Source organism: Rhinoraja longicauda, chromosome 11, assembly GCF_053455715.1.
Source record: "Rhinoraja longicauda isolate Sanriku21f chromosome 11, sRhiLon1.1, whole genome shotgun sequence".
Taxonomy (NCBI): domain Eukaryota; kingdom Metazoa; phylum Chordata; class Chondrichthyes; order Rajiformes; family Arhynchobatidae; genus Rhinoraja; species Rhinoraja longicauda.
In genome coordinates, this window is record NC_135963.1 from 52,812,632 (window position 1) to 52,836,666 (window position 24,035).

Sequence of the window (24,035 nt, forward strand, 5' to 3'; positions counted from 1 at the left end):
AGGACAAACATACAGGAACAAACATACGGGAACAAATAAGATGAGGGTTTTAGTAATATACTAGACTAAGTGGACCTGTTGGGCCCATTCCTCGTAGAGGAGGAACAGAGAAGGTGAGAGGATGTGACTGAGTGAGCCCTAACACAAAGCCTCTCCTGTATTGGTGTAGCACCCTCAATTCCGCCCCCCACTTAATCCCCCTTATCCCCCCTCCTCCCCCCACTGATCCACTCCATCACCCTACCCCACCCCCACTTGCCCCTCCCCTGCCCCCTCCCCACCACTATTCCCCCCCCGCCCCTCACCCCCAGTGCCCCCACCTCCCTCCCATCCCCCACCCCCACTCTCCCTGCCCACACCCAACTCTCCCCCCACCCACAATCTTCCCTCCTCTCCACCCTCACTCTCCCCACCCCTCCTTCCCCCACCTCCATTCTCTCCTCCCCCTTCCCCCCACTCCCTCCTCCCCGCCCCCACTCTCCCCCAACTTCCTCCCCTCCTAACCCCGCTCTCCCCCTCTTGCCCCCAGCCCCACTCTCTCCTCCCCCACTCCCCCCTTCCCACACCCTCCCCTCCACCCACTCGGCTCCCACGCCCACTCCCCTCCGTGGACCCTTTGGCGGCGTAAGCCACTTACCAGTGCCCGTGCATGCCTCGCTGACTGCCGGCGTGCGAGTCTCCCCCGGGGCCGGGTACGGACAAGGGGAGAGAGGCGAGAGGCGAGGGTAGTGAGGCGAGGGGTGAGATGCAAGGGTGAGGGGCGAGGGGAGAGGGGCGAGAGGCGAGAGGAGAGGGAGCCACTGAGCCCGGGCGGGCGGCCCCGCTGCCGGCGGCCATCTTGTTTGGCGAGTGAGGAGGGAAGTGCAATTGAAGTCTTACGTGCCCCATTGTGATGTCATACGCTGAGCACTTTCAAGAAATGGGTTAGAAAGGAAATTTTAAAACCAAATTTATCTGAAATTTGTTTTAGATGCAACCAAGATGTGGGTACTTTTTTACATTCTACATGGGCATGTCCGCAGGTAACTCCTTTTTGGAAAGACCTAAAAAGATTTTTGGAACAATTGTTGAATAAGACCATATCATTGGATTCAAGGTTGTTTTTATTGGGAGATATTAAAGGAATATTACCAAGGTTCATTTTTGATAAATATCAGGAAAGATTTCTCAAAATAGCAATAGCAATAGCAAAAAAATGTGAAGTGGTCACTTGGAAAGATCACAATGAAATAAGAATTGAAAGATGGTACGCAGAAATGCGTAGTTGTATCCCATTAGAAAAAGCTACTTATAATCTGAGAAATAGATGATTTCTTTTTGAAAGTTTGGAACCCATTCATTTTAAAATTAGGATTAAGAATTGGAAATATATAAATTCAAGATTGTTTTGATACCCTTAATAAGAAATTAATAAGAAATTAGCCGGAAGTGTTTCCTTCATGACTCCAGCTTTCTTTCTTTCTTCCTTCCTTCCCTCCTTCCCTCCCTCCCTTCCCTAGGACAATGGTGAGTAAAGTGGGCCAAAAATTGTGGCGCTATGGTATACCGTTTGTGCTGTGCGAAACCTCAAAGTTATGGGACGGGACAGACAGACAGACAGACAGACAGACAGACAGACAGACAGACAGACAGACAGACAGACAGACAGACAGACAGACAGACAGACAGACAGACCCACCCATTGGGCCTCAACCTCTCCTGCATGCGTGCAGCGCCCTCTCCTCCCCTCTTCCCCCTCCCCTCCCTCCTCCCCTCCCCCTCCCAATCCCTCTCCCCTCCCCTCCCCCTCCCCATCCCGCTTACCCTCCATCACCGTCAACCCCCTTTATCCTCCCTCCTTCCCCCTCACCTATGTTGACCTATTCCCTATCATGCTTTATTCTACCTCTTCCCATTTCCGACTTTCTTCCCACCTTCAATCAGTCTGAAGAAGGGTCTGAACCTGAAATGTTACCTCCCCATGTTCTCCAGAGATGCTGCATCACCTGCTTCCCTCCCCTTCCACACATATTCCTTCCTCTGGCTTCACAATTCATGCCTCTTTCTATCCTCGTCTCTTCCTACCATTACCTTTTATCTTTTCATCTTTGGCCATTGTTCAACCATCTGTTTATCAAAAATCCCTCTCACCTTATCCACCAATCACTCCCTAGAATTTGCGTCTTTTTTAATGTTTGTAAACCTGCCTACTGATTGTTGAATCAATCACTTTTTCAGATGATCCATGTCAACCTCCAGAAATCAACAATGCTGTATCCTTCCATAGAAGACAATACCGCCACGGGGAATCAATCCAGGTTCAATGCGCTCTTCGGTTTAAATTGCAAGGAGATGCAACAATTAGGTGCAGCGATGGGGAATGGACTTTTGGACGATCTTTCCCAGCCTGTATTGGTAACTTCTTTGCAATATTACTTGAATCAAAGGAAAATAAAAGAAATGCGGCAATTATCAATTATCAAAATTACCAACATTTAATTGTTGTAACTGTTATAAAGTCATGGAGTCATACAGAATGGAAACAGGCCCTTTGGGCCAATTAGTCCATGCTGACCAAGATGCCCTGTCTATGCTAACCCAGTTTGCCTTTTAAATATTGTTATAGTACCTGCCGCAACTCCCTGCTCTGGCATGAGTCTGTAGAAGGGTCCCGACCGCAAACATCACCCATCCATGTTCTCCAGGGATGTTCCTTGACCCGCTGAGTTACTCCAGCACTTTGTGTTAATCTCCAGCATCTGTAGCTCCTTGATTCGACAACCTTCTTCATGTTATCATCCTGATGTTGGGACCCTCGTTTCCCAAGTGTCCCGTGCACATCCTGTAGCATCCCGCGTGGAGATAGCAACCTGATTATGGGGGAGTGAGCAGTGGGATCACAAGGAAAGCTTCCCATCCAAACGCCAAAGGCCCAGTTTCAGATGAGACTTGAACCTCATGGTTGGTGCTCTGTGTGTCTGCTTGATATTGAATGGACAAGATCAAACGTTCGTCCTTTGTCTTTCTCTATGGATAGGCCTATCGCAGATTTTTATATTTTAAACATTTTATTCGGCTTTATACAACTCATACTGTTAAGTTTATCTAAAATCCATCATATTTTTGACGGTGAGTAATACAATATGGGTAAGATTAATACATTCAGCACCAATAGACACTGCCCTGTTTTTCTACAGTAACTATTTTGATTATAATATTTTAAAGAATTTTCAATGAAAGTCAGAACAAAGTAGTTTCATTAATTTATATTTTATTTTTTATAGAATTGCAATGTAACAAACCGAATTTAGAAAATGGGAAAGTGCAAACCCACAAGGAGATTTTCAAGGCTTTTGACCAATTGAACTACAGGTGCAATGATGGTTTTAAACCTGGAGGTGACCTAGTCACGACATGTGACCGATTCGGATGGAGTCCAGTACCATCATGTACACGTAAGCAGATTAGTTTATGTGACAGTAATGCTTGCTTACAGTATTAGTTATATGCGTTTGATTAATTGAAAGACGGAAACAGGCCCTTCGGCCCACCAAGGTCACGCTAACCATCGATCATCCTTACACACTAGTTCCATGTTTAGTTTTAGAGACACTGCGAGGAAACAGGCCCTTCGGCCTATCGAGTTCGCACCGACCAGCCATCCCTGCATATTAACACGATCCTACACACACTAGGGACAATTGTTTTTTTTACATTTACCAAGCCAATTAACCTACAATCCTGGAGTGTGGGAGTAAACCAAAGGTCTCGGAGAAAACCCACACAGGTCATGGGGAGAACGTACAAACTCCGTACAGACAGCACCCATGGTCGGGATTGAACCCTGATCTCCAGCGTTGCATTCGCTGTAAGGCAGCAACTCTACCGCTGCGCCACCGTGCCACCCTCTTGGGATGTTATCCCACTTTCTCATCCACTCCCCGTACACTAAGGACAAATTACAGAGGCTGATTAACCTACAAACACGCATGTCTTTGGGATGTGGGAGGAAACCTGGAGCGCCTGGAGGAAATGTGCAAACTCAACACTGACAACGCCAGAGGTCAGGATCAAACCCAGGTCTCTGGTGCTGTGAGACAATGGTTCTAACAGCTGCACCACTGTGCCACACCAAATTATTTTAGATGTTGTTCTCATTGACCTGAGCAATTGTAATCTTCATTCAACAAGGTGATGATAACAAAAGCAAATGTTCAGTTACCAACTTTCAGTCACCAGTTCAAAACCGAACACTTCCTTTTCAGCAATAATCTGCAGGAAAGCAACGATAGAACATGGTGAATTTAAAGGCGAGAACCGGATGTATTTTCATCAGGAGTCAGTGGAATACACTTGTGATGTCAATTACGAACGCACGGGAGATGGTAGAATTCGCTGTACAGCTCAAGGCTGGCACCCAATTCCAGCCTGTCCAGGTAAATGGTTTGTCTTTATTAATGTATTGGAAATGAGTGGGATACTAACATAGGTAACTTGGCTTATCCCCATTCCATGAAATTCATTGTGTTATCAAATCAATATTACATTCAATTAATTAAAAGAGAAATACTGTCCACTATTAACAATGAAATATTGTTTCCAATATGATGGAGGTTTGTTCAATGTAGGATGGTAACATCAGAATAGTTGTTACCATATGTAGGAAAGAACTGCAGATGCTGATTTAAATCGAAGGTAGTCACAAAATGCTGTCTGAAGAAGGGTCTTGACCTGAAACCTAAGTCATTCCTTCTCTCCAGAGATGCTGCCTGTCCCGCTGAGTTGTTACCATTATCCACACTGTTCCATTGCACAGCAATTCCTGTTTCCAGCAGTCAATATACTTTAATTTATTTTGGATTTTCCAATTGGCTAGAAAACTGATGTCAGGATGTTGTAATCTGTATGAAGGAACTGCAGATGCTGGTTTAAACGAAAGGTCAACTTAAAATGCTGGAGTAACTCAGCGGGACAGCTAGCATCTCTGGAGAAGGAATTGGCGACGTTTCGGGTCGAGACCCTTCTTCAGCCTGATGTTAGGGAGGAGGGAGATGCATGGATAAGGAAGTGTGAAGGTGTGAAAACATGACAAGGGGAATGGACATCAAAGAAAATGTATAGATCATTGTTTAGCTGGGAGAAGGTAACAACAAAGCAAACAGAGGTAAAATGTAGTCAGAGACAGTGACTGATCGGAGAACTGGGAAGGGGGAGACCATTTCAGATTTCATCACTTCTGGCTGTCTGTCCTCCAAAGCCTTCAACCTTATGGTTCCCCAGCCCTGCACGGCCTTGTTTTATCTTCTCCTCAATATCCACAAACAGAACTGCCCTGGCAGACCCAGTATTTCTGCTTGTTCCTGTCCCACTGAATTAATTTCCACATACCTCGACTCCATCCTATCCCCCCCTGGTTCAAAACCTCCCTACCTACGTCCAAGACACCTTACACGCCCTTCCGTCTCTTCAATTACTTCCGTTTTCCAGGCTCCCACTCCCCCATCTTTACTATGGATGTTCAGTCACTCTACAACTCCATCCACCACCTGGGAGGTCACAAAGCCCTCCATTTCTTCCTTGGCCCATTAAACTACAAACCCACACGTCTTTGGGATGTGGGAGGAAACCGGAGCACAGGCAGAACATGCAAACTCCATTCAGACAGCACCCGAGGCCAGGATCGTACCCCGGTCTCCAGCGCTGTGAGGCAGTGGCTCTACCAGCTATGCCACCTTTTGTTAATCCTTCACATTTCATAAAGAGAATGGAAGTACTGTTTACAATAGTGAGAGCATCATTCAATGGTCACGTCAAGTTTATGGTCAGGTGCACAAGCAGGTGGGGTGCAGGTGTAATGAAAACCTCGCTTGCAGCGGTATCTCAAGCGCACATACTCGGGCAAACACACATAAACAAATGATACATTAATAATACATAAATCACACTGTCCGAAATGAAAGGAGACAGCATAAAAACACGACAACGGTGCAAAAACATCATTAGAAAATAAATGAAGCCCATGAGACTGCGAGAGATGGACACTAGTGTCCCATTGTCAGGGTAGGATCAGGGTTGTGATTATTCAGAGATTTGTTCTGAGACTTGTTCAATGCCAACAATAACGTTTGAAAACATCATTTTACTGCTCGTAGAAATCACTTGTACCCGACCGGGAGGGAGAATACAACTTTCACCATATGAATGGAGGTACCGGCTTCAACAGGATGTTCAATACAGATGCGCAAGTCGTGGATCGCGTCATAGGTCAAGATGTACAGTAAATGGTTGGCACCCTGCCATAGTATGCCATAGTAAGTGTCTTCTATTTTTATTAGTCTCAGGGAGACCAGCAATTAAAACTGACAATTTATCTTTTATATCGTACAAACAAACTTTGACCGATATTTCCCAACTAGAATCTTAGTCGGGCCACTTACTGTTGATCTTCTTACAAGTATAGGAGTAATAATCAGTGACATAAATGATAGAAAAGCTCTTTGTAGTACTTGTGCGGGAAATTAAAAAAGGCAGCAGAGTTGATTTTAAATTATACTAGACTGACGTGGACCCGTTGGGTCCAGATCTCTCCTGTGGGTTGGGCAACCTGCCCACAACTGACGATCTTGCGGGCCCGGCAACCCATGGTCCCGGTGCCAGACAGGGAGTGTCCCCCGGGGCCGTGGGCAAGCGAGGGGGGACAGGGAAAAGCCACTGGCCTTGGCCCCGTGCGTCCAGCGCTGCAGCCAGAGCGAGCCGTGGACCCGAAGCCTCTCCTGCAGTTCGGCTACGAACGGCGGCGAGCGTCGGGGAACGGCGATGAAGGGTAGCGAATAGCGGCGTCGGCCATCTTGTTTGACCCTCTGCCGCCGCGCTGCACCATGGGAGGAAGGTCAGGCGCGGGGTACGCCGGGACGGGCACCGGTCCTCCAGGCGGTGTGAGGCGGGGGAGCACATTTATTAAAGTTTATTAAGTAAATTGGTTTTAAAAAGTAACAAAAGTTGATTTGTTGAGACCGCGGGGGAATGATGAGTAGGGTGGACCTAAAACTGTTGCGCTATCGTGTACCGTTTTCGCTGTATTTCCAGATGAAACTGGCACAAACAAACATACAGGGGAACAAACATACAGGACAAACATATGGGAACAAACATACGGGACAAACATACTGGAACAAACATGCGGGACAAACATACTGGAACAAACATACGGGAACAAACATACGGGAACAAATAAGATGAGGGTTTTAGTAATATACTAGACCAAGTGGACCTGTTGGGCCCATTCCTCGTAGAGGGGGAACAGAGAAGGGGAGAGGGTGTGACTGAGTGAGTCCTCCTTTATTGGTGTAGCACCCTCAATTCCGCCCCCCCCACTTAAATCCACCCTCCTCCCCCCACTGATCCACTCCATCACCCTACCCCACCCCCACTTGCAGGTGACTCCTATAAATTCAAGATTGTTTTGATATCCTTAATAAGAAATCAGCCGGAGGTGTTTCCTTCATGACTCCAGCTCACATAATCATGACCCTAATGTGTAACTGGGTTGCAAGTTCATCCATGCAATGTCTAAGAAATTGCAAACAAAAAATTGTATGAATTGAATCAATTTCTGGGCACTTCCCAAGTGCATCAGTGCCAGTTGGGAATGAAGGTAAATTGGTACAAGACAGAGACAGAGAGATCAAGAAAGTGTAGCAAGATGTCAGAGAAGGTCCAAATGTATTTGATGTTTTTAAATCTTTTTGATCTTGTTTGAGCTTTTTTGAATAGTGTTTGATATGAATAATTTTAAACTATGTTCTCCTTTTGGGGTTTAATTGTGATCGCTCTCTTTTTATAAAATTATGATGTTCTGGTAATTTGGAAAAGGTTCTCAGTGTGTTAGAAACAGTGACAACACTTGGACTGGATGCAAGCCCATTTGGCAAGAGATGCCGCTGGGCCAGCTGTCAAAGTTGCCTCAGTATTTTTCCTGGGCGGGGCTCATTTACAGTCCTATCACAGTGCAAAGCCTTGTCGGTGTGCTGCACCTTGCATTTTCCAGCAAATGCTCAGTGGGGTTTGAATAATTTTTACCCAGGACATTGACATTAGCTAACCCAGGTATAAGTTTGTATATGATGTGTATATGACCAAACACTTGCACTCAGTCCACCAAGGTCGATTGGATCTTCCGGTTTCAAAACCATTTTAACTCCCCTTCCTGGTCCTATTTGGACCTTTCAGTCCTGGGCCTCCATTGCCAGAGTAGGCCACAGGCTTATAACCCAACGGTATGAACATTGAATTCTCCAATTTTAGGTGCCCTCTAACTAACACCCTCCCCCCCCTCTACATCCCCACCCTTCCCTCCCCTGTACCGTACCTATTTCTTCCCCCCCCCCCCACCTGGCTTCACAATTAATAACTCTTCATACCTAACTTACGCTTTCTGTTCTTATCGCTAAGATTTGATCCAACCATCTGGTTATCAAAAAAAAAACTCACCTATGTTGACCTATTCCCTATCATGCTTTATTCTACCTCTTCCCATTTTCTGGCTTTCTTCCCACCTTCAATCAGTCTGAAGAAGGGTCTGAACCTGAAATGTTACCTCCCCATGTTCTCCAGAGATGCTGCATCACCTGCTTCCCTCCCCTTCCACACATATTCCTTCCTCTGGCTTCACAATTCATACCTCTTTCTATCCTCGTCTCTTCCTACCATTACCTTTTATCTTTTCATCTTTCGCCATTGTTCAACCATCTGTTTATCAAAAATCCCTCTCACCTTTATCCACCAATCACTCCCTAGAATTTGTCGTGCCCCCTCCTTTCCTCCAGTTTTCACTTCCCTCCCCCCCCCCCCACCAACCACAATCAGTCTGAGGAAGGGTCCCAAGCCGAAACGTCACCCATCCATGTTTCCCAGAGGTGCTGCCTGACCCCCTGAGTTACTCCAACACTTTGCGTCTTTTTTAATGTTTGTAAACCTGCCTACTGATTGTTGAAACAATCACTTTTTCAGATGATCCATGTCAACATCCAGAAATCAACAATGCTGTATCCTTCCATGGAAGACAATACCGCCACGGGGAATCATTGCAGGTTAACTGTGCTCATGGGTTTAAATTGCAAGGAGATGCAACAATTCAGTGCAGAGATGCGGAATGGACTTTTGACCGATCTTTCCCAGCCTGTAATGGTAACTTCTTTGCAATATTACTTGAATCAAAGGAAAATAAAAGAAATGCGGCAATTATCACAATTACCAACATTTAATTGTCGTAACTGTTATAAAGTCATGGGGTCATACAGAATGGAAACAGGCCCTTTGGGCCAATTAGTCCATGCCGACCAAGATGCCCTGTCTATGCTAACCCAGTTTGCCTTTGTTTGAAGATAGACACAAAATGCTGGAGTATTTCAGCGGGTCAGACAGCATCTCTGGAGAGAAGGAATGAGTGACGTTTCGGGTCGAGACCCTTCTTCAGACTGTTTGACCGCTATAGCTCGAAACCTTTCCTATCCATGTATCTATCCAAATGTTTCTTAAATGTTGTTATTGTACCTGCCTCAACTACCTCCTCTGGCAGCTAGTTCCATGTACGCACCACCTTCTGAATGAAAAGATGCCCCTCAGGTTCCTATTACATTTTTCCCTCCTCACCTTCGACCTATGTCCTCTGGTTGTTGATTCCCCTACTCTGAGTAAAAGACTCTGTGCATTTACTCTGTCTATCCCCTTCATGATTTTGTACACCTCTATAAGATCACTTGTCAGCCTCCTGTGCTCCAAGGAATAAAGTCCTAGCCTGCCCAATCTTGATAGGAAGATGGCTGGCCAAAGGCTAGAGATGAGTGGCATGGCAGCACAGTGGTAGAGTTGCTGTCTCTCAGCGCTAGAAACCCAGGTTCAATCCTGACAACGGGTGCTGTCTGTATGGAGTTTGTACGTTCTCCCCGTGACTGCGTGGGTTTTCCCCAGGTCCTCCTGTTTCCTCCCACACTCCAGAGACGTGCAAGTTTGTGGGATATTTGGCTTTGGTAAATATTGTAAATTTTCCCTCGCACGTAGGATAATGCTAGTGTGTGGGGTGATCGCTGGTCATCGCAGACTCAGTCGGCTGAAGGGCCTGTTTCCGCCCCTTCTCGAAACTAAATTAAAGATGAAAAGACAGAGGGTGTGTCTTTCTCTCCCCCCCTCCTCCACCATCAGTCTGAGGAAAGGTCTAAAACATCACCTGTCCATGTTCTCCACACATGGTGCCTACCCCACTGACTTACTCCAGCAATTTGTCTCTATTTTAACCACTTGCCTGGCTTTGTCCCAGCCACCACCTCTTTTTTCCAGCTTTCTCCACCACCCCCCCCCCCCAACAATCCGTCTGAAGAATGGTTCTTCCCCGAAACATCACCTACTAATGTCTATGAGATGCTGCCGAACCTGCTGAGTTATCTGCTGCACTACTGTGAATATTTTCCAATCTTTCGGCTTTCATTTCAGTTTGTTGAACATCAGTCGGCTGCTACAGATATATTTACTGAGAACACACAATTGGAGGTTGCTCATGATCAGAATAAAAAGTGGAATAACAAATATGTTGGGGTGGGCAAGAAGGCTTTCGGCCCATTGGCTTCATCAGTCAGAATATTGAGTATAGAAAGTTTTGTAGGAAGAAACAGCAGATGCTAGTTTACACCGAAGATAGACACAAAGTGCTGGAGTAACTCAGCGGGACAGGCAGCATCTCCATGGGGAAGGTCACAATGTGGCATACAAACAGTAAAATTAATCAGGACAGTGAAACTAGTTGGAGAAATAGGCTGGGGGAGGGACTGAGAGAGGGAGAGCAAGGGTCATCTCCCCCTCAGCCGACAATGAAACATTCTACATTTCCTTGAGCATAATCTGCTTTGATCTGTCATTTTCACACCTTACATTCTCTTTGAAACTCTTCCGTATCTCGAGTTTCCCTCTCCCCTGACTCTCAGTCTGAAGAAGGGTCTCGACGTGAAACATCACCCATTCCTTCCCTCCAGAGATACTGCCTGTCGTGTTGAGTTACTCCAGTATTTTGTGTCTATCTATTAAGTTTAGAAGTTGGGAGGTCATGTCATAGTTATGTAAGTCCACGTTATGTGAGGCCACATTTAATGTACTGTGTTCAGTTTTGGTCACCATGTAAAAGGAACATGTTGTCAAGCTGGAAAGAGTGCAGAGAAGATTTACGAGGATGTTGCCAGGACTCGATGGCCTGAGGCTAACCTTACTAGGACTTTATTCCTTGGAGCGCAGGAGGATAACGGGTGATCTTTTAGAGATGCACAATATCACGAGGGGTATAGATAGGATGAATGCACAGAGTCTCTTGCCCAGCATAGGAGAATTGAGAACAAGAGGACATAGGTTTAAGGTGAGGACAGAAAGATTTAATAGGAAGCTGATGGGTAACGTTTTCACACAAAGATTGGTGGGTATATGGAACGAACCTCCGGAGAGGGTAGTTGAGGCAGGTACTATCATAACGTTTAAGAGACATTTGAAAAAGTACATGGATAGGACATTTTAGCGGGTTATGGGCCAAATGCAGGTGAGTGGCATGAGTGTAGATGGGGCATGTTGGCTGCCGTGGGCAAGATGGGCCAAAGGGCCTGTTTTCATGCTGTATGTCTCTCTGACTCCCTATTACTCTATGTGAACAGGGGTGCAAAGAGGAAAGCATTGTCATTTGCTGAGTCCTTATGTTGTAGCGGTTTTCTGCGTATAAATACTTTAATGATCTCCAGGCTCTGAACAATTACTTTACAGAACTCGGATGTGTTGAACCACCAACAATAGATAATGGGGATTTTAATCCTAAAAAAACAAGATATGATCAGAATGAAGTGGTGAGTTACGCTTGCCTTGAAGGATATTATCTTTTCGGAGAAAGTTCCTTGCGATGTGGTTCCATTGGATGGCCGGACACACCAAAGTGCATCAGTAAGCAATGTTTTATTCTCCAGATACAATCCAGTATCCTTGGCCAAATTACAAATGAAAAACAATCGCATGTGCATTTCACAATTAATTTTTCATTAGCATATTTGCACAGCACCCCTCAATGTGCAAAGGTAAAGTAATCTTTCATGAGGATCATGATATTGATAGCAAGCATTGAACAGTACAGCACAAAAACAGGCCCTTCTTCCCACAATGTCTATGCCAAACATGATTCCAGGACCATCACTCATCTCCCTGCACATAACCCATATCCCTCCATTCCCTGCATATCCATGTGCCCATCCAAAAGTGTTTGAAATGCCACTATTGTATCTGCCTCCACCACCACCCCTGGCAGCACGTTCCAGGCCCCCACCACCCTCTGTGTACATGGCCATACTTCTTGCAGAGAATGGTGAACCTTGGAACTTTCTGCCCTGGACCGCTGTGGAGGCTTCATCATGGAAGGGATTTAAAGAGGAGGTGGATAGATTGTTGAAAGATTGGGAAATGCAGGAAACTGACACAGAAACGAAACTGAAGGCTGGCCCGATCAGCCGTGATCATAATCTATGAGGAGCCAGGAGCTTACTCTTCCTCCACTCCTACCCCACACACGCAGTCCTGTGGAAGGAAAGTATTTCAGGAGCTCGACTCACAGCAACTTAAAGGCAACTGGGAATTGGCCACGAATGATGATCTGTTCTGGCTGCAGAAGCACACAATGTGCAAAGCAAATAAACAAAGCTTAGAAACAAAGAACAGCACATGCTGGTTTATACCGAAGGTAGACACGAAATGCTGGAGGAACTCAGCAGGTCAGGCAGCATCCCTGGAGAAAAAGGATAGGTTTTGTTTCGGGTCGGGACCCTTCTTCAGACTTCAACAAAGTTGGTGGATAACATTACTTTAAGTCATAATGTTTCCAGTACCATGTCAAGTGAAACCTAACGTGATTATTTACTTCAAGAAAACTCTAAAAATCCAAATGTAGGTTAATATATTATCATGGAGAAGAACTTCAAACAGTTTTCCTTTTTCCAGATATGCAAAGTAGATGCAGTGATCCACATCCAACGGTGGAACATGGAATTACCACCACTAAGGCCAGCTACAAAGTAAGCTATCAATGTCGTGATGGATATATTATGGAAGGATCAGAAGTGGTAATATGTGATGGTGGGAAGTGGTCACATCCACCAACTTGCAGTTTTCCTCCAGGTGAGATGAATGATGTGATGGTGACACTGTGGAGACATTGTGTGTGGTTAAAACACGAGAGCAGAGGGGCAGTGTAGAGTCTACCAGAGCTCCCTGCACTGGTGCAGAAATAAAGCAGACCACTCCAATATTGTTTAAAGTATCTGCCGAGATGCTGATTATTGAGATCTGACCATAAAGCAGGTCAACTGTTTCTCTCTGACCGCTCATTTGACTTGTCCTCAGGGTCGACACTTTTTTGCCATTGTTAATTTTGGGGACTTTGCAATGGATAAGAATAAACCTGATTAATTGATAACAGCCACGGTCTTCTGTCCATGATATATCTACTATTTAGCACGTACGTGTAAGAAGCCTTGTAACTTGTCACCTGCTGATTACTTGAGAAGTTACTGCCAAGCTCATAAGATGAGAACTGATTTTTGAATTTGATAACGTTTTACTACTTTATTTAGTGGTAGTGTAGATTATAGAATAAAGTTATTTTTGTAACCCATTCAATAGATCCAGAACTAGGGTGTGAGGAAATGCCACCTCCATTAAAGGATGGAGACATATTGGACTTTCTTGTGCCGCCATTTCTTCCCGACCAAGTTGTAACGTATCAGTGTCAGGATTACTACGTCTTGAAAGGAAATAAAAAAGTTACCTGTTCTGGTGGGAAATGGTCAAAACCTCCACAGTGCCTTGGTAAGTAATATTTAATGTCAGTTCTAATCCTCAATAATTATTACAGCTAGTCAGCCAGTAACACGTAATAAAACTGGAAATTGCCCCATTAGTGTGGTTAATTTTACCATGTAGCTTCCCTATAATGAGTTTCAATTGCGTTTGAAAGGTCATTTAACGTACACATCCTTTAACTTTAAAAGCAAGTCCCCCAGGAGGTCTTTGCAATTGACTGGCCATGATCTGTCTGCAGAAAGTATTTGAATCAGGTGGAGGCCTTGGATTCTACATTAAACTGCAGTTGAACTTATTCGGCAGCTTTGGAATGTGACGTTATGAAAAGATAGGGCAAATCTCTACGAAATCTGTCAAATAACCTTTGAACAATGAAACGTAATTTCTGTCCGAGTGAGGCCACATTCAAATTGGAGGAACAGCACCTCCTATTTGCTTGTGCGGCTACCAACCCAGCAGTTTGAACTTTGATTTATCGAGTTTCAAGTGACTCCTGCATTTCTCCCTCCCTCCCCCACCGTAGTTGTCCTCCTAGTTCCACTGTTCGCATCCTGGTGTCCCTGTTGATAGCATATCTTCTCCATCCAACAATGGGCCATTATGGACTCCACTCTTCCTGACGTCTTCTGTTGCCGGCCCTGTTTCATTCTGTCCTTCTCTGTCCTTCAGTCTGAAGAAGGGCTCCATACCGAAACATCACCTATTCCTTTTGTCCAAAGATGCTGCCTGACCCACTAAGTTACTCCTGGATTTTGTGTCCATCAAATGTAATTTCTCTCTGCAGTGAAACTCCAATAATCCGGCATCCATGGCACTTTGGTGCTGGACTGGTGGATTTTCTGGAATATTGGACATTGGTCCTATTCAGACCCAAACACTGGTGCTCTAATAAATTGTCCAGTGAGAACTGGTGAGTGTAAAGACAGCGGGGAAATATGCAGCCACAAACTGGCCATGTTGCTGAACCCTGGTGTCCAAGGATTTGACCACACAGCCCACAGTCCAGCCCCTAACCCAGCCGTATTCTGGACCCTGGTGCGGCTACACACTCCCCTGACCCTCTGGAAACCCGCTTCACCTTCATATCTCATGATTGAACCACATGTGGGACCCTCAGGACATCTAAACAATTCAATGTCAGATGATGAAAAATTGACTTTCGTTGTTGACATAAATCCGCAGATAGGTGACCTCGTGCTCTTGCACAGTACACAATCAGAAACCAGAATCTCTTCACGAGCGTCACAGCAAGTTGCACAACTCTTGAAATTACGTTGTTGCATCTCCAAAATCCACCTGCCCACAGCTTGTGCACAAAGTGCTGCTCGATGAACAGTTCTCTCGGTTGGAAATCAAGGAGCATCAACGGGATCTTGCTTTCTGTAAACCATTGACAGTGGCCTATCAATCCTGGGCAGATTGTGACATCTTGATTACAAGTTGTCTTCCAGCATCTATTTTGCCAAGTGTCAGGTCTCAGAGTCTGCTCAGCACCACACTGACATCTGCCTTCATTGTTTTGATGTGAACCTTGCAGGGCACTTGTGGAATGATACCTGTTGTCATCCGGTTCCAATGTAATATATCTGTCGCTCTGTCTCGCGATCCTGTGCACAGATATTTCTTGTCAGGCTAAAACACTCGTCCTTTGCTTCATTTATTCCATGCGACCTCTGTCATTTCCCACATGTACTCCTGTAGTACAGATTGGTCAGTTGGAAACTCATTCCCAACCTGAGGTTCCCCTCTCTTGTCCTTTGGCATTTCCCATTGAACACCTTGTTCACCTTGCTCGACTGTGGGAAAAGAGGTAGGAGATAAGGAAGGCAAGAGGTGACGTACACTTCTGCCGCTGCTGATAGTTTGTGGTGCTCGTTGATGACAGGTTTTGATCGTGTGGATGTGTGCTGACCCCCTTGTATTACACACAGCTGTGGAATCATATAACCTACTGGAGATTGTCTTCAGTGGGAATCAGGAGTTTGTGGAGATGACTCCTGGCGATTTGCTGTGTGACCGTCACACAGGAGTTGTGAGGACACGACAGTGATTCATTGACACAAATGACCTGGCATTGAAACCTTCTCCAAAGGTGCATGGAGATATAATGATGCAGAGCTGTGCATCAGAAAATCCTTTATCTGGCAAGTCCAAGTTGTACAAAGTTAAATAATCGAGGGTTCGTTGTGAAATGTCTGCCACGTGCATTTCCTTTCAGCGACAGGCAACCATTGCAATCTGTAAAATTGTAAATGCCTGCACCATCCAGCAAGGTCGGCAGTATCTCCAGAGAACAAAATGGAGCAATGTTGCAAACCAGTGACCTTTCATCAGAACTGGCAATAATTGAAGAGAAAGCAGGTGAAGAGCGAGAGGGAAAATAGAAGCACTGAGAGACTGTAACTCCCAGGTTTCTGTGCAAAAGCTTTGTGTTTTTTCGCTATGGCCATTACTACACTAGATTTGGCAGCATATCCCAAAATGTTTAAGTAGTTCATTGCCTGTTGGTTGGCAATCTGAATGGGCGTAATGTCTAGAAGCCTGCCCAAGTAGGGAAAAATGATTTGGCTGCCACCTCACCCAGGCACTCCTAAAATGGATCTTTATTGGTATCCACCGGGTGGCGCCAGCAATGGCTGCCTCACCATCTGTCTGTCTGTTTCTTCCTTCTTTGTGTTTCAGTAGTATTTGTTAAATGTATGTTTTTAATGTTCTTTAGTTTGTTTTATGTGGGGGGGTGGGGGGGTGGGGGGGGGGGGGTAGCGTTGGGGGAATCTTTTTCCTCGACAGAGATGCGATTTTGTTTTTTTTCCTTATTGTCTCTCCGTACGCACTGCGGCCTAACATCGTGGAGTTGGCGGCCTTTGCTGGAGACCGACATTTGAGAGCTCCACCGCGGGGAGCCTACGGGACTTTAACATCGCGGAGCCCGCCATCCCTTTGCCAGGGATCAACTTTGGGAGCTCCAACCGTGGCTGCTTGCAGACTTACTAACACGGAGCTCATGGTCTCTGGTTAGAGACTGACGTCCAGAACTCCAAGCTGCAGGAGCTTCGACCGCCCCGATACAGGGGTTTCAATCGCCCCGACGCGGGAGCTTCGATCGCCGGGCTGCAAGAGCTTCAATCGCCCTGACGGATGGTTCAACTGCCCAGACCACGGGAGAATTAAGAGGAAGAAGTTTGGACTTTTTTGCCTTCCATCACAGTGAGGAATGTGGAGAATCCGCTGTGGTGGATGTTTATGTTAACGTTTATGTAGTTGTTGATTTTTTATCCTGTTGCTGTGTGGTTATTCGCATATCGCTGTACCTTATGATACAATAAAAGACCTTTGAAACCTTTGAATAATGTGGAAGTTGGCAAAAACAATGAGGCAAATCCTTTGCGAAACACAAAGTGCTGGAGGAACTCAGCGGGTCAGGCAGCATCTGGAGATGGATTGCACAGACAACATTTTGGGTTAGGATCCTCTTTCAGACCATCTGTCTGTGTGAATTCTCAGGAGTAGTCACCCCTACGCAAGAAAGCAAGAGAGGTGGGAGCAGGACAAAGCCAGGCAAATGATAGGTGGATACTTGTGAAGGGAGGGTTGATTGGAAGGTGGATGGATAACTGACCATGGACAGAGGTGAAAGGAGACAAAGGGGTGTCATTAGTGAAATACAAATCTCAAAGGGGAGGAGTGGGTGGAAGGGTGCGAGGTAAAGAGGGGGGAGATGAAAGGGAAACGTGGGACTCGCTGATGAGCTGAGTATGTGATGGAGGTGCCAGAAGTAGTGTGAATGGGATGGGAGGGGCGGGAACTGGTGGGAGAAATAGGAGCCCATTCAGGGTGGTGTGGGGCAGAGAGGGTGTGGGGGTGTGTGGGGGGGGGGGGGGGGTGGTGCATATCCTTTAGATCTTTACACTGCATGGAAACCCCCATGTTGTATCAATGCTCAGGAGAGTGTGAATGGTTGGCTATTTCTGCAGCTCTTTTTGGAAATACATTCACTGCTCTGTCCCATACTGCCACCTGCCCAGTAAAGGTGGTGATGGGCATGGGTCATTGTAGTGCCCAGCTCCTTCAGGTGCCTTTGCACACGTCAGTTGGACAAAACATCCCACTTTCTAGGAAGGAAATGGTTTCTGTACAACCAGTGGGAGGTTGATTCCACCAGACTGAGCCGTGATTCGACAGTCCACATCTGGTCTCATGAAGCCTATGGTATATTTTCGTTTATGTTCATTGAAATTTGATTACATGATCTGCTGATGATCTGTGAGGGATACGTTGCAAAAGCAAGAAATGGTATTTCACTCATGGAAATAAAGTATTGTAACCAGGGTGTTATCTATGTAAATTGATTTGATTTGAAAAAATACTATGTATTTAAAAATTGTTCATCCCAAGTGTAAATACTTAAATAATATTTTCCTGTGATTTAGTACCTTGTATATTGACACAAGAAGATTTCAACAAGAATTCGTTATCCTTGAGGTGGAAAATTGAGAAGGGAGCAGATGTGAAACACGGTGATGCCTTAGAATTTGAGTGCTCTCAGGGTCTTCAAGTGGAACCTCCTGCAAGGCGATATTGCCAGAATGGAACAATAGAAATTCCCAAATGTATCAGTGGTAAGTTAAACTGGTCAATCTAAGCAAATCTGAATGCTATTTATCGATTTATTAAACCTCTATCTTGATTTGAAAAACAGCTTAATCTATTGTGTGACATTTGCTAAAATAAAGAAAATTTCAGCAGGAGTATGCATGCAGAAAGGTCTCGGGGAATAATTTGGCATGAAGTTAATCAAAGACGCATGAAGGTCATTTAAAACTGAGGTGAGAAGAAACCTTTTCACCCAGAGTTGTGAATTTGTGGAATTCTCTGCCACAGAGGGCGGTGGAAGCCAAATCACTGGATGGATTTAAGAGAGAGTTAGATAGAGCTCGAGGGGCTAGCGGAATCAAGGGATATGGGGAGAAATCAAGTACGGTTAATTGATTGTGGATGATCAGCCATGATCACAATGAATGGCGGTGCTGGCTCAAAGGGCCGAATGGCGTCCTCCTGCACCTATTTTCTATGTTTCTATGTTTCTGTGAAGGGACGGGCAAAGAAGCAACTTCCCCATGGTTGGATTTCCATTTCAGTGGTAGATTGCATTTGGCAGAACGTACAATGGACCTTGTACTCATTTTCAATAGTGGTTTGATGTATGTAGTAATTTGTTTAAATGATTTTGCCAAAGACATTTCATCTGTGCATTGATTCTGAATCCATTGCAGACTTGGATAATGAAGTATGTTTAAAGATCATACTTTTAAAATCTTTTTTGTAATATCATCTCAATTGTCCTGTTTCCTGCAGATGACACCAGATCGTGCAGTGCTTTAGACTATTTTGACTGCCCAACATGCACAAGGGATGAGATCTGTATTCATTATAATATTCGAAGCATATCAATGACAAGACCAGGTAAAATTATTTCCAAGCTATCACCTGGAAACATAGCTTGCAAATGATTCAGATGTACGGTATTAATGCACAATAACTGAATGACTGAATTATAGAACTTGTCTCGTCTGGAGCAAACTGGCATTCAACAAGGCAGGCCAAACCAGACACCCATAGTCCAGCATCTCCCATCTTAACCTCTAGTTGCTAATCTATGTGTCTGTAGCCATAGTTAAAACAGATGTAAAACCTGCTCTGCCTCAATGTTAAAAATCGGTGTGGCTCAGTGACTTCAGCTAATTCAGCAGGGACATCTCTCCGATCTGTGCATGCTTCCAAGTATGTGGTAGTCCAGAAAAAAATGACTTTCAATTATAACATGCCAGTGAGAACACGTTTCAATTGATCACAAGAAGTTATCTTCCTAGGATGTACAGGGACGATCCATCAACTTCAGGCATTTGCTGGCCATGGTTTGAAAATCTGCGCAGGTTCTTGATAGCTTTCATATATATACAGCCGGAAACAGGCCTTTTCGGCCCTCCAAGTCCATGCCGCCCAGCGATCCCCGTACACTATCCTACACCCACTAGTGTGGACAATTTTTACATTTACCCAGCCAATTAACCTACATACCTGTACGTCTTTGGAGTGTGGGAGGAAACCGAAGATCTCGGAGAAAACCCACGCAGGTCACGGGGAGAACGTACAAACTCCTTACAGTGCAGCACCCGTAGTCAGGATCGAACCTGAGTCTCCGGCGCTGCATTCGCTGTAAAGCAGCAACTCTACCGCTGCGCTACCATGGATCTTGTACTCATTTTCAATAGTGGTTTGATGTATGTTCAATACCTGTACAAGCTTTGTACTTGTACAGGTATTGATTGAGTGAAAAGTACAGCAAGGAAACAGGACCTTCATCCCATCGAATCCATGCCGACCAACAATTAGCCATTCACACAAGTTCTATCTAATCCCACTCTCTCGTGCACTACCTAAACATTGGGGGCAATTTAGATTACAATTAACTTATAAATCCACATGTCTGGCATGTTGGAGGAGATCTGGAGCATCCTGAAGAAACACACGCGATCATAGGGAGAACGAGCAAACTCCACACCAGGTCCAAGGTCAGGATCAAACTGGGTGCCTGGTGCTGTGAGGCAGCAGCTCTACTACCTGGGGCACTGGGCCACCCTATTTTTCAGTTTATGCAAGGGTTGAGTTCTGGAACAAATGTTTCATGAAATAAAATTATGTAACTCAAAAAAAGCGGCAAAATATATCACAGAGTTTTTTATGGGCACAGCAGGTGTTATTTGTTACAGTGAGAATAGCTGGTAAATCAAAGGTACGTAAAGCACAGCATCGTTGGCATCTGAGCAAATAGGTAGAATGTTGGTAAATTCGTGCGGCAAGGTGGTGCAGCGGTAGAGTTGCTGCCTGGGTTTGATCCTCACTACGGGTGCTGAACATACGGAGATTGTACGTTTTCCCCGTGACCCACGTGGGTTTTCTCCGAGATCTTTAGTTTCTTCCCACACTCCAAAGACATACAGGTATGTAGGTTAATTGGCTTGCTATAAAAATGTAAATTGTCCCTAGTCTGTGTAGGATCGTGTTAATGTGTAGGGATCGCTGGTCGGTGCGGACTCGGTGGGCCAAAGGGCCTGTTTCCGCGCTTTATCTCTAAACTAAACTAAATTGGAGAGTCCCCGAATGTTGAGTAAATGACAGCCCCAGCTACCCAGTGCTGCTCCACTTCCCTCGAGACTAACTCAGTGAGAAGAGCTCAATTACCTGGAACATTCTGGAAAATTAGATTCCAACAGGTTTATTCCCATCCCTTCTGTTAGAATGTGCGTCTCAATTTTGCTTCTGAATAACTAGACTGACTTGCCCTCAGCAGAAACAATGTCTCTGCATATATTCAATTATCCTTTCTAAATGTTACAACATATTGATTCACTCTCAACCTCGTGTTGTGAATGACCATGTGTGTGTGTTAATCCTTGCATTTTCCTCTGACATTTTTGCTGCAACACAATGGATGCTAAGAATATTCCCCTCGGTATATAGCTTCTGTCACATTCAAGCCAACCTAATCTCAGTTCTGGAGTAGAACCTGGATTTTGGTCTTTGCAGCATCCATCCACTAAACCCATTTGGTTGAAGGACACTTCTTAAAGTTTGCACCTTGACTTGTCATATGAGAAACATTCCTTGGACCTGGCAACAAAGTTCTCATTTTCGTTTAGTTTATTGCATGTACCGAGCGAGGTACAGTGAAAAACCTTTTTGTTGCGTGCTATCCAGTCGGCGGAAAGACTATGCATGTTTACAATCGAGCCATCCACAATGTACAGATACAGGATAAGGGGAATATTAGTACTTGCAAGGTATTAATTGCAAACTTTTGTTGGTGAAAATAAAGTTTTGATTTTTTTTTAATGTTTTTTTTTGTTTCTCTGATTTAAACTGTAAACATCCTTTGAAACATAGATCAAAGCACAGTGTCGTTAGTTGCTCACCATGGAGAGCACGATGCATCATTCTCAGTGAAAAGTAACGGGGTAAGACACACAAATACTTTAAAGATCTTTCTCAAAGAATCCAACCATGCAATCATGAATGTAAGATTTGGCAACGTGACCGCAGGTATATAAAACCTTCTGTAAGTGGAGATTACCATTTTACATTCCCCATGATTAATGCTGTAAATATACAGATCTGCGCTACTAAGTTTAATTTAGACTTGGGCACTCCGAGTCCACGCTGATCATTGACTACTTGTTCACACTCGTTCAACACGGTGGTTGTATGGGTCATCTTCTATGGAGTGGTCTGCTGGAGCAGCAGCATCTCAGCGGCGGAAGGGAAGAGACTCGACAAACTGGTCAGCAAGGCCAGCTCTGTCCTGGGTTGCCCCCTCGACTCAGTGCAGGTGGTGGGAGAGAGGAGGATGATGGCAAAGCTAACATCGCTGCTGGACAACGACTCCCACCCCATGCAGGACACTGTCACTGCACTGAGTAGCTCCTTCAGTGACAGACTCCTTCACCCCAAGTGCGTGAAGGAGAGATACAGGAGGACCTTCCTTCCTGCTGCTGTGAGACTGCACAACCAGCACTGCTCCCAGCAGACGAGCCAACAATAACAGTTAAGAATACACTGAAACAAATGACAATGTTTGTATCTTTTATTTATAATGAATGATCTCTTGCTCTCTTGCTATCCACTTTGCTGCTGCAACACTGTAAATGTCCCCGGTGCGGGACGAATAAAGGAATATATATATATATATATATATATATATATATATATATATATATATATGTTATCCACACACTCGATACATTTTACAGAAGCCAATTAATCCACAAACATGCACATCTTTGTGATGTGGGAAGAAACCGGAGGAAACCCTTGTGGTCACATGGAGAGCAAGCAAACTTCACACAGAGAGCAACCAAAGTCAGAATTGAACATGGGTCACGGGCGCTGTGAGGCAGCAGCTCTTCCAGCTGTGCCACTGTGCCGCCCTTCTCTCTACTTAACATTGCAGCCTTTTGGGAAATAATAAATCGAGAATACAGAAAATTATGGCACTATTTTCCAATGCAAGTCTTTTCAATGGCAGTGAGTTTATTTTAGTTACAAACCATATCTCTCCCTCTTATCTCGTATATGTTTAGGAAGAGTCTGCTTTCTATATATTTATATGTGTCTCCTAGATCACATTCAACGTTACATTCAGTGGAAATTTCACCATTCGGTTTGGAAAGACAACTTTAATCCAGACTAAGAGTTTAGAAGCTTGAAAGGTAAGTGAGCATATTGACTTCAGCATATTTTCTGATGCAAGTCACTATCTATAAAGGTTAAATTGGATGCAAAATGGTTAAAGGCAGGACCATCACAGTAACTGGAAGGGCCCTGGGGAGTGTTACTTAGTAGACGGATGTAGGAGTGCAGGTATCTAGTTCCCTGAAAGTGGAATCACTGATGCTTTGGGCGGTCAAGAAGGCTTTTGTTATATTGACCTACATTTGAATTGAATATAGAGGATGGGATGCCATTGTGCAGTTGTACAAGATGTTGGTGAGGATGCACTTGGAGTGTTGTGTTCAGTTACGGTCACCCTGCTTAATAACCACTGAAGTCACGCTATAGTTTCCACTTTTTTGCTTCGCTTCTTGGAGCGCAGGAGGCTAATGGGTGATCATGTATAAGATCATGAGGGGATAGATAGGGTGAATGTACAGTCTTTTACCCAGAGTTGGGGAATCAGGAACCAGAAGTTGTAGGTTTAACGTGAGAGGGGAAAGATTGAATTGGAACCTTGGGGAAAACATTTTCACACAGAGGGTGGTGGGTATATGGAATGAGCTGTCAGAAGAAGTAGTTCGGGCAGGTACTATAACAACATTTTAAAGACATTTAAACAGGTACATGGACAAGAGGGATATGGGGCAATAGCAAGGATGGCATGGATGGAGCATCTTGCTCGACAAGGGCAATTTAGGCTGAAGGACCTGTTTCTATGCTGTGCGACTATTTTGCGGCCAATACCTGCTACAGCCACCCTACTCTGCTGGTGAGGAGATAGATGTTTCAGTGGAGTGTCAGTGTTCTGGAGCTACTGAGGTTCTTGGGTGTTCTTGGAGCTCCACTCTGCAGCCCAATGGAACGTGTTCAAGGAGGCTTGAACCAGTTACTGCAGCTTTAGTTTTTAGTTTAGA

At 44.9% G+C, this 24,035-nt stretch overlaps 1 protein-coding gene across 2 annotated transcripts in view; it reads left to right on the forward strand.

Moving 5' to 3' along the window:
• LOC144597928 (coagulation factor XIII B chain-like) overlaps window positions 1-24,035 on the forward strand; it is a 37,456-nt gene that overhangs the window by 10,796 nt on the left and 2,625 nt on the right. The window contains exons 2-13 of one of the 2 annotated variants that reach the window (XM_078407740.1): window positions 2,218-2,394; window positions 3,264-3,434; window positions 4,245-4,415; window positions 6,132-6,290; window positions 8,989-9,165; window positions 11,773-11,946; window positions 12,991-13,167; window positions 13,672-13,857; window positions 18,282-18,470; window positions 19,207-19,314; window positions 21,796-21,866; window positions 23,028-23,117. In XM_078407740.1, coding sequence (XP_078263866.1) covers window positions 2,218-2,394; window positions 3,264-3,434; window positions 4,245-4,415; window positions 6,132-6,290; window positions 8,989-9,165; window positions 11,773-11,946; window positions 12,991-13,167; window positions 13,672-13,857; window positions 18,282-18,470; window positions 19,207-19,314; window positions 21,796-21,866; window positions 23,028-23,114 — 1,847 coding nt within the window. In that variant the 3' untranslated portion in view covers window positions 23,115-23,117. The remainder of the gene's footprint in view (window positions 1-2,217; window positions 2,395-3,263; window positions 3,435-4,244; window positions 4,416-6,131; window positions 6,291-8,988; window positions 9,166-11,772; window positions 11,947-12,990; window positions 13,168-13,671; window positions 13,858-18,281; window positions 18,471-19,206; window positions 19,315-21,795; window positions 21,867-23,027; window positions 23,118-24,035) is intronic. The other variant, XM_078407742.1, reaches the window with a different exon arrangement.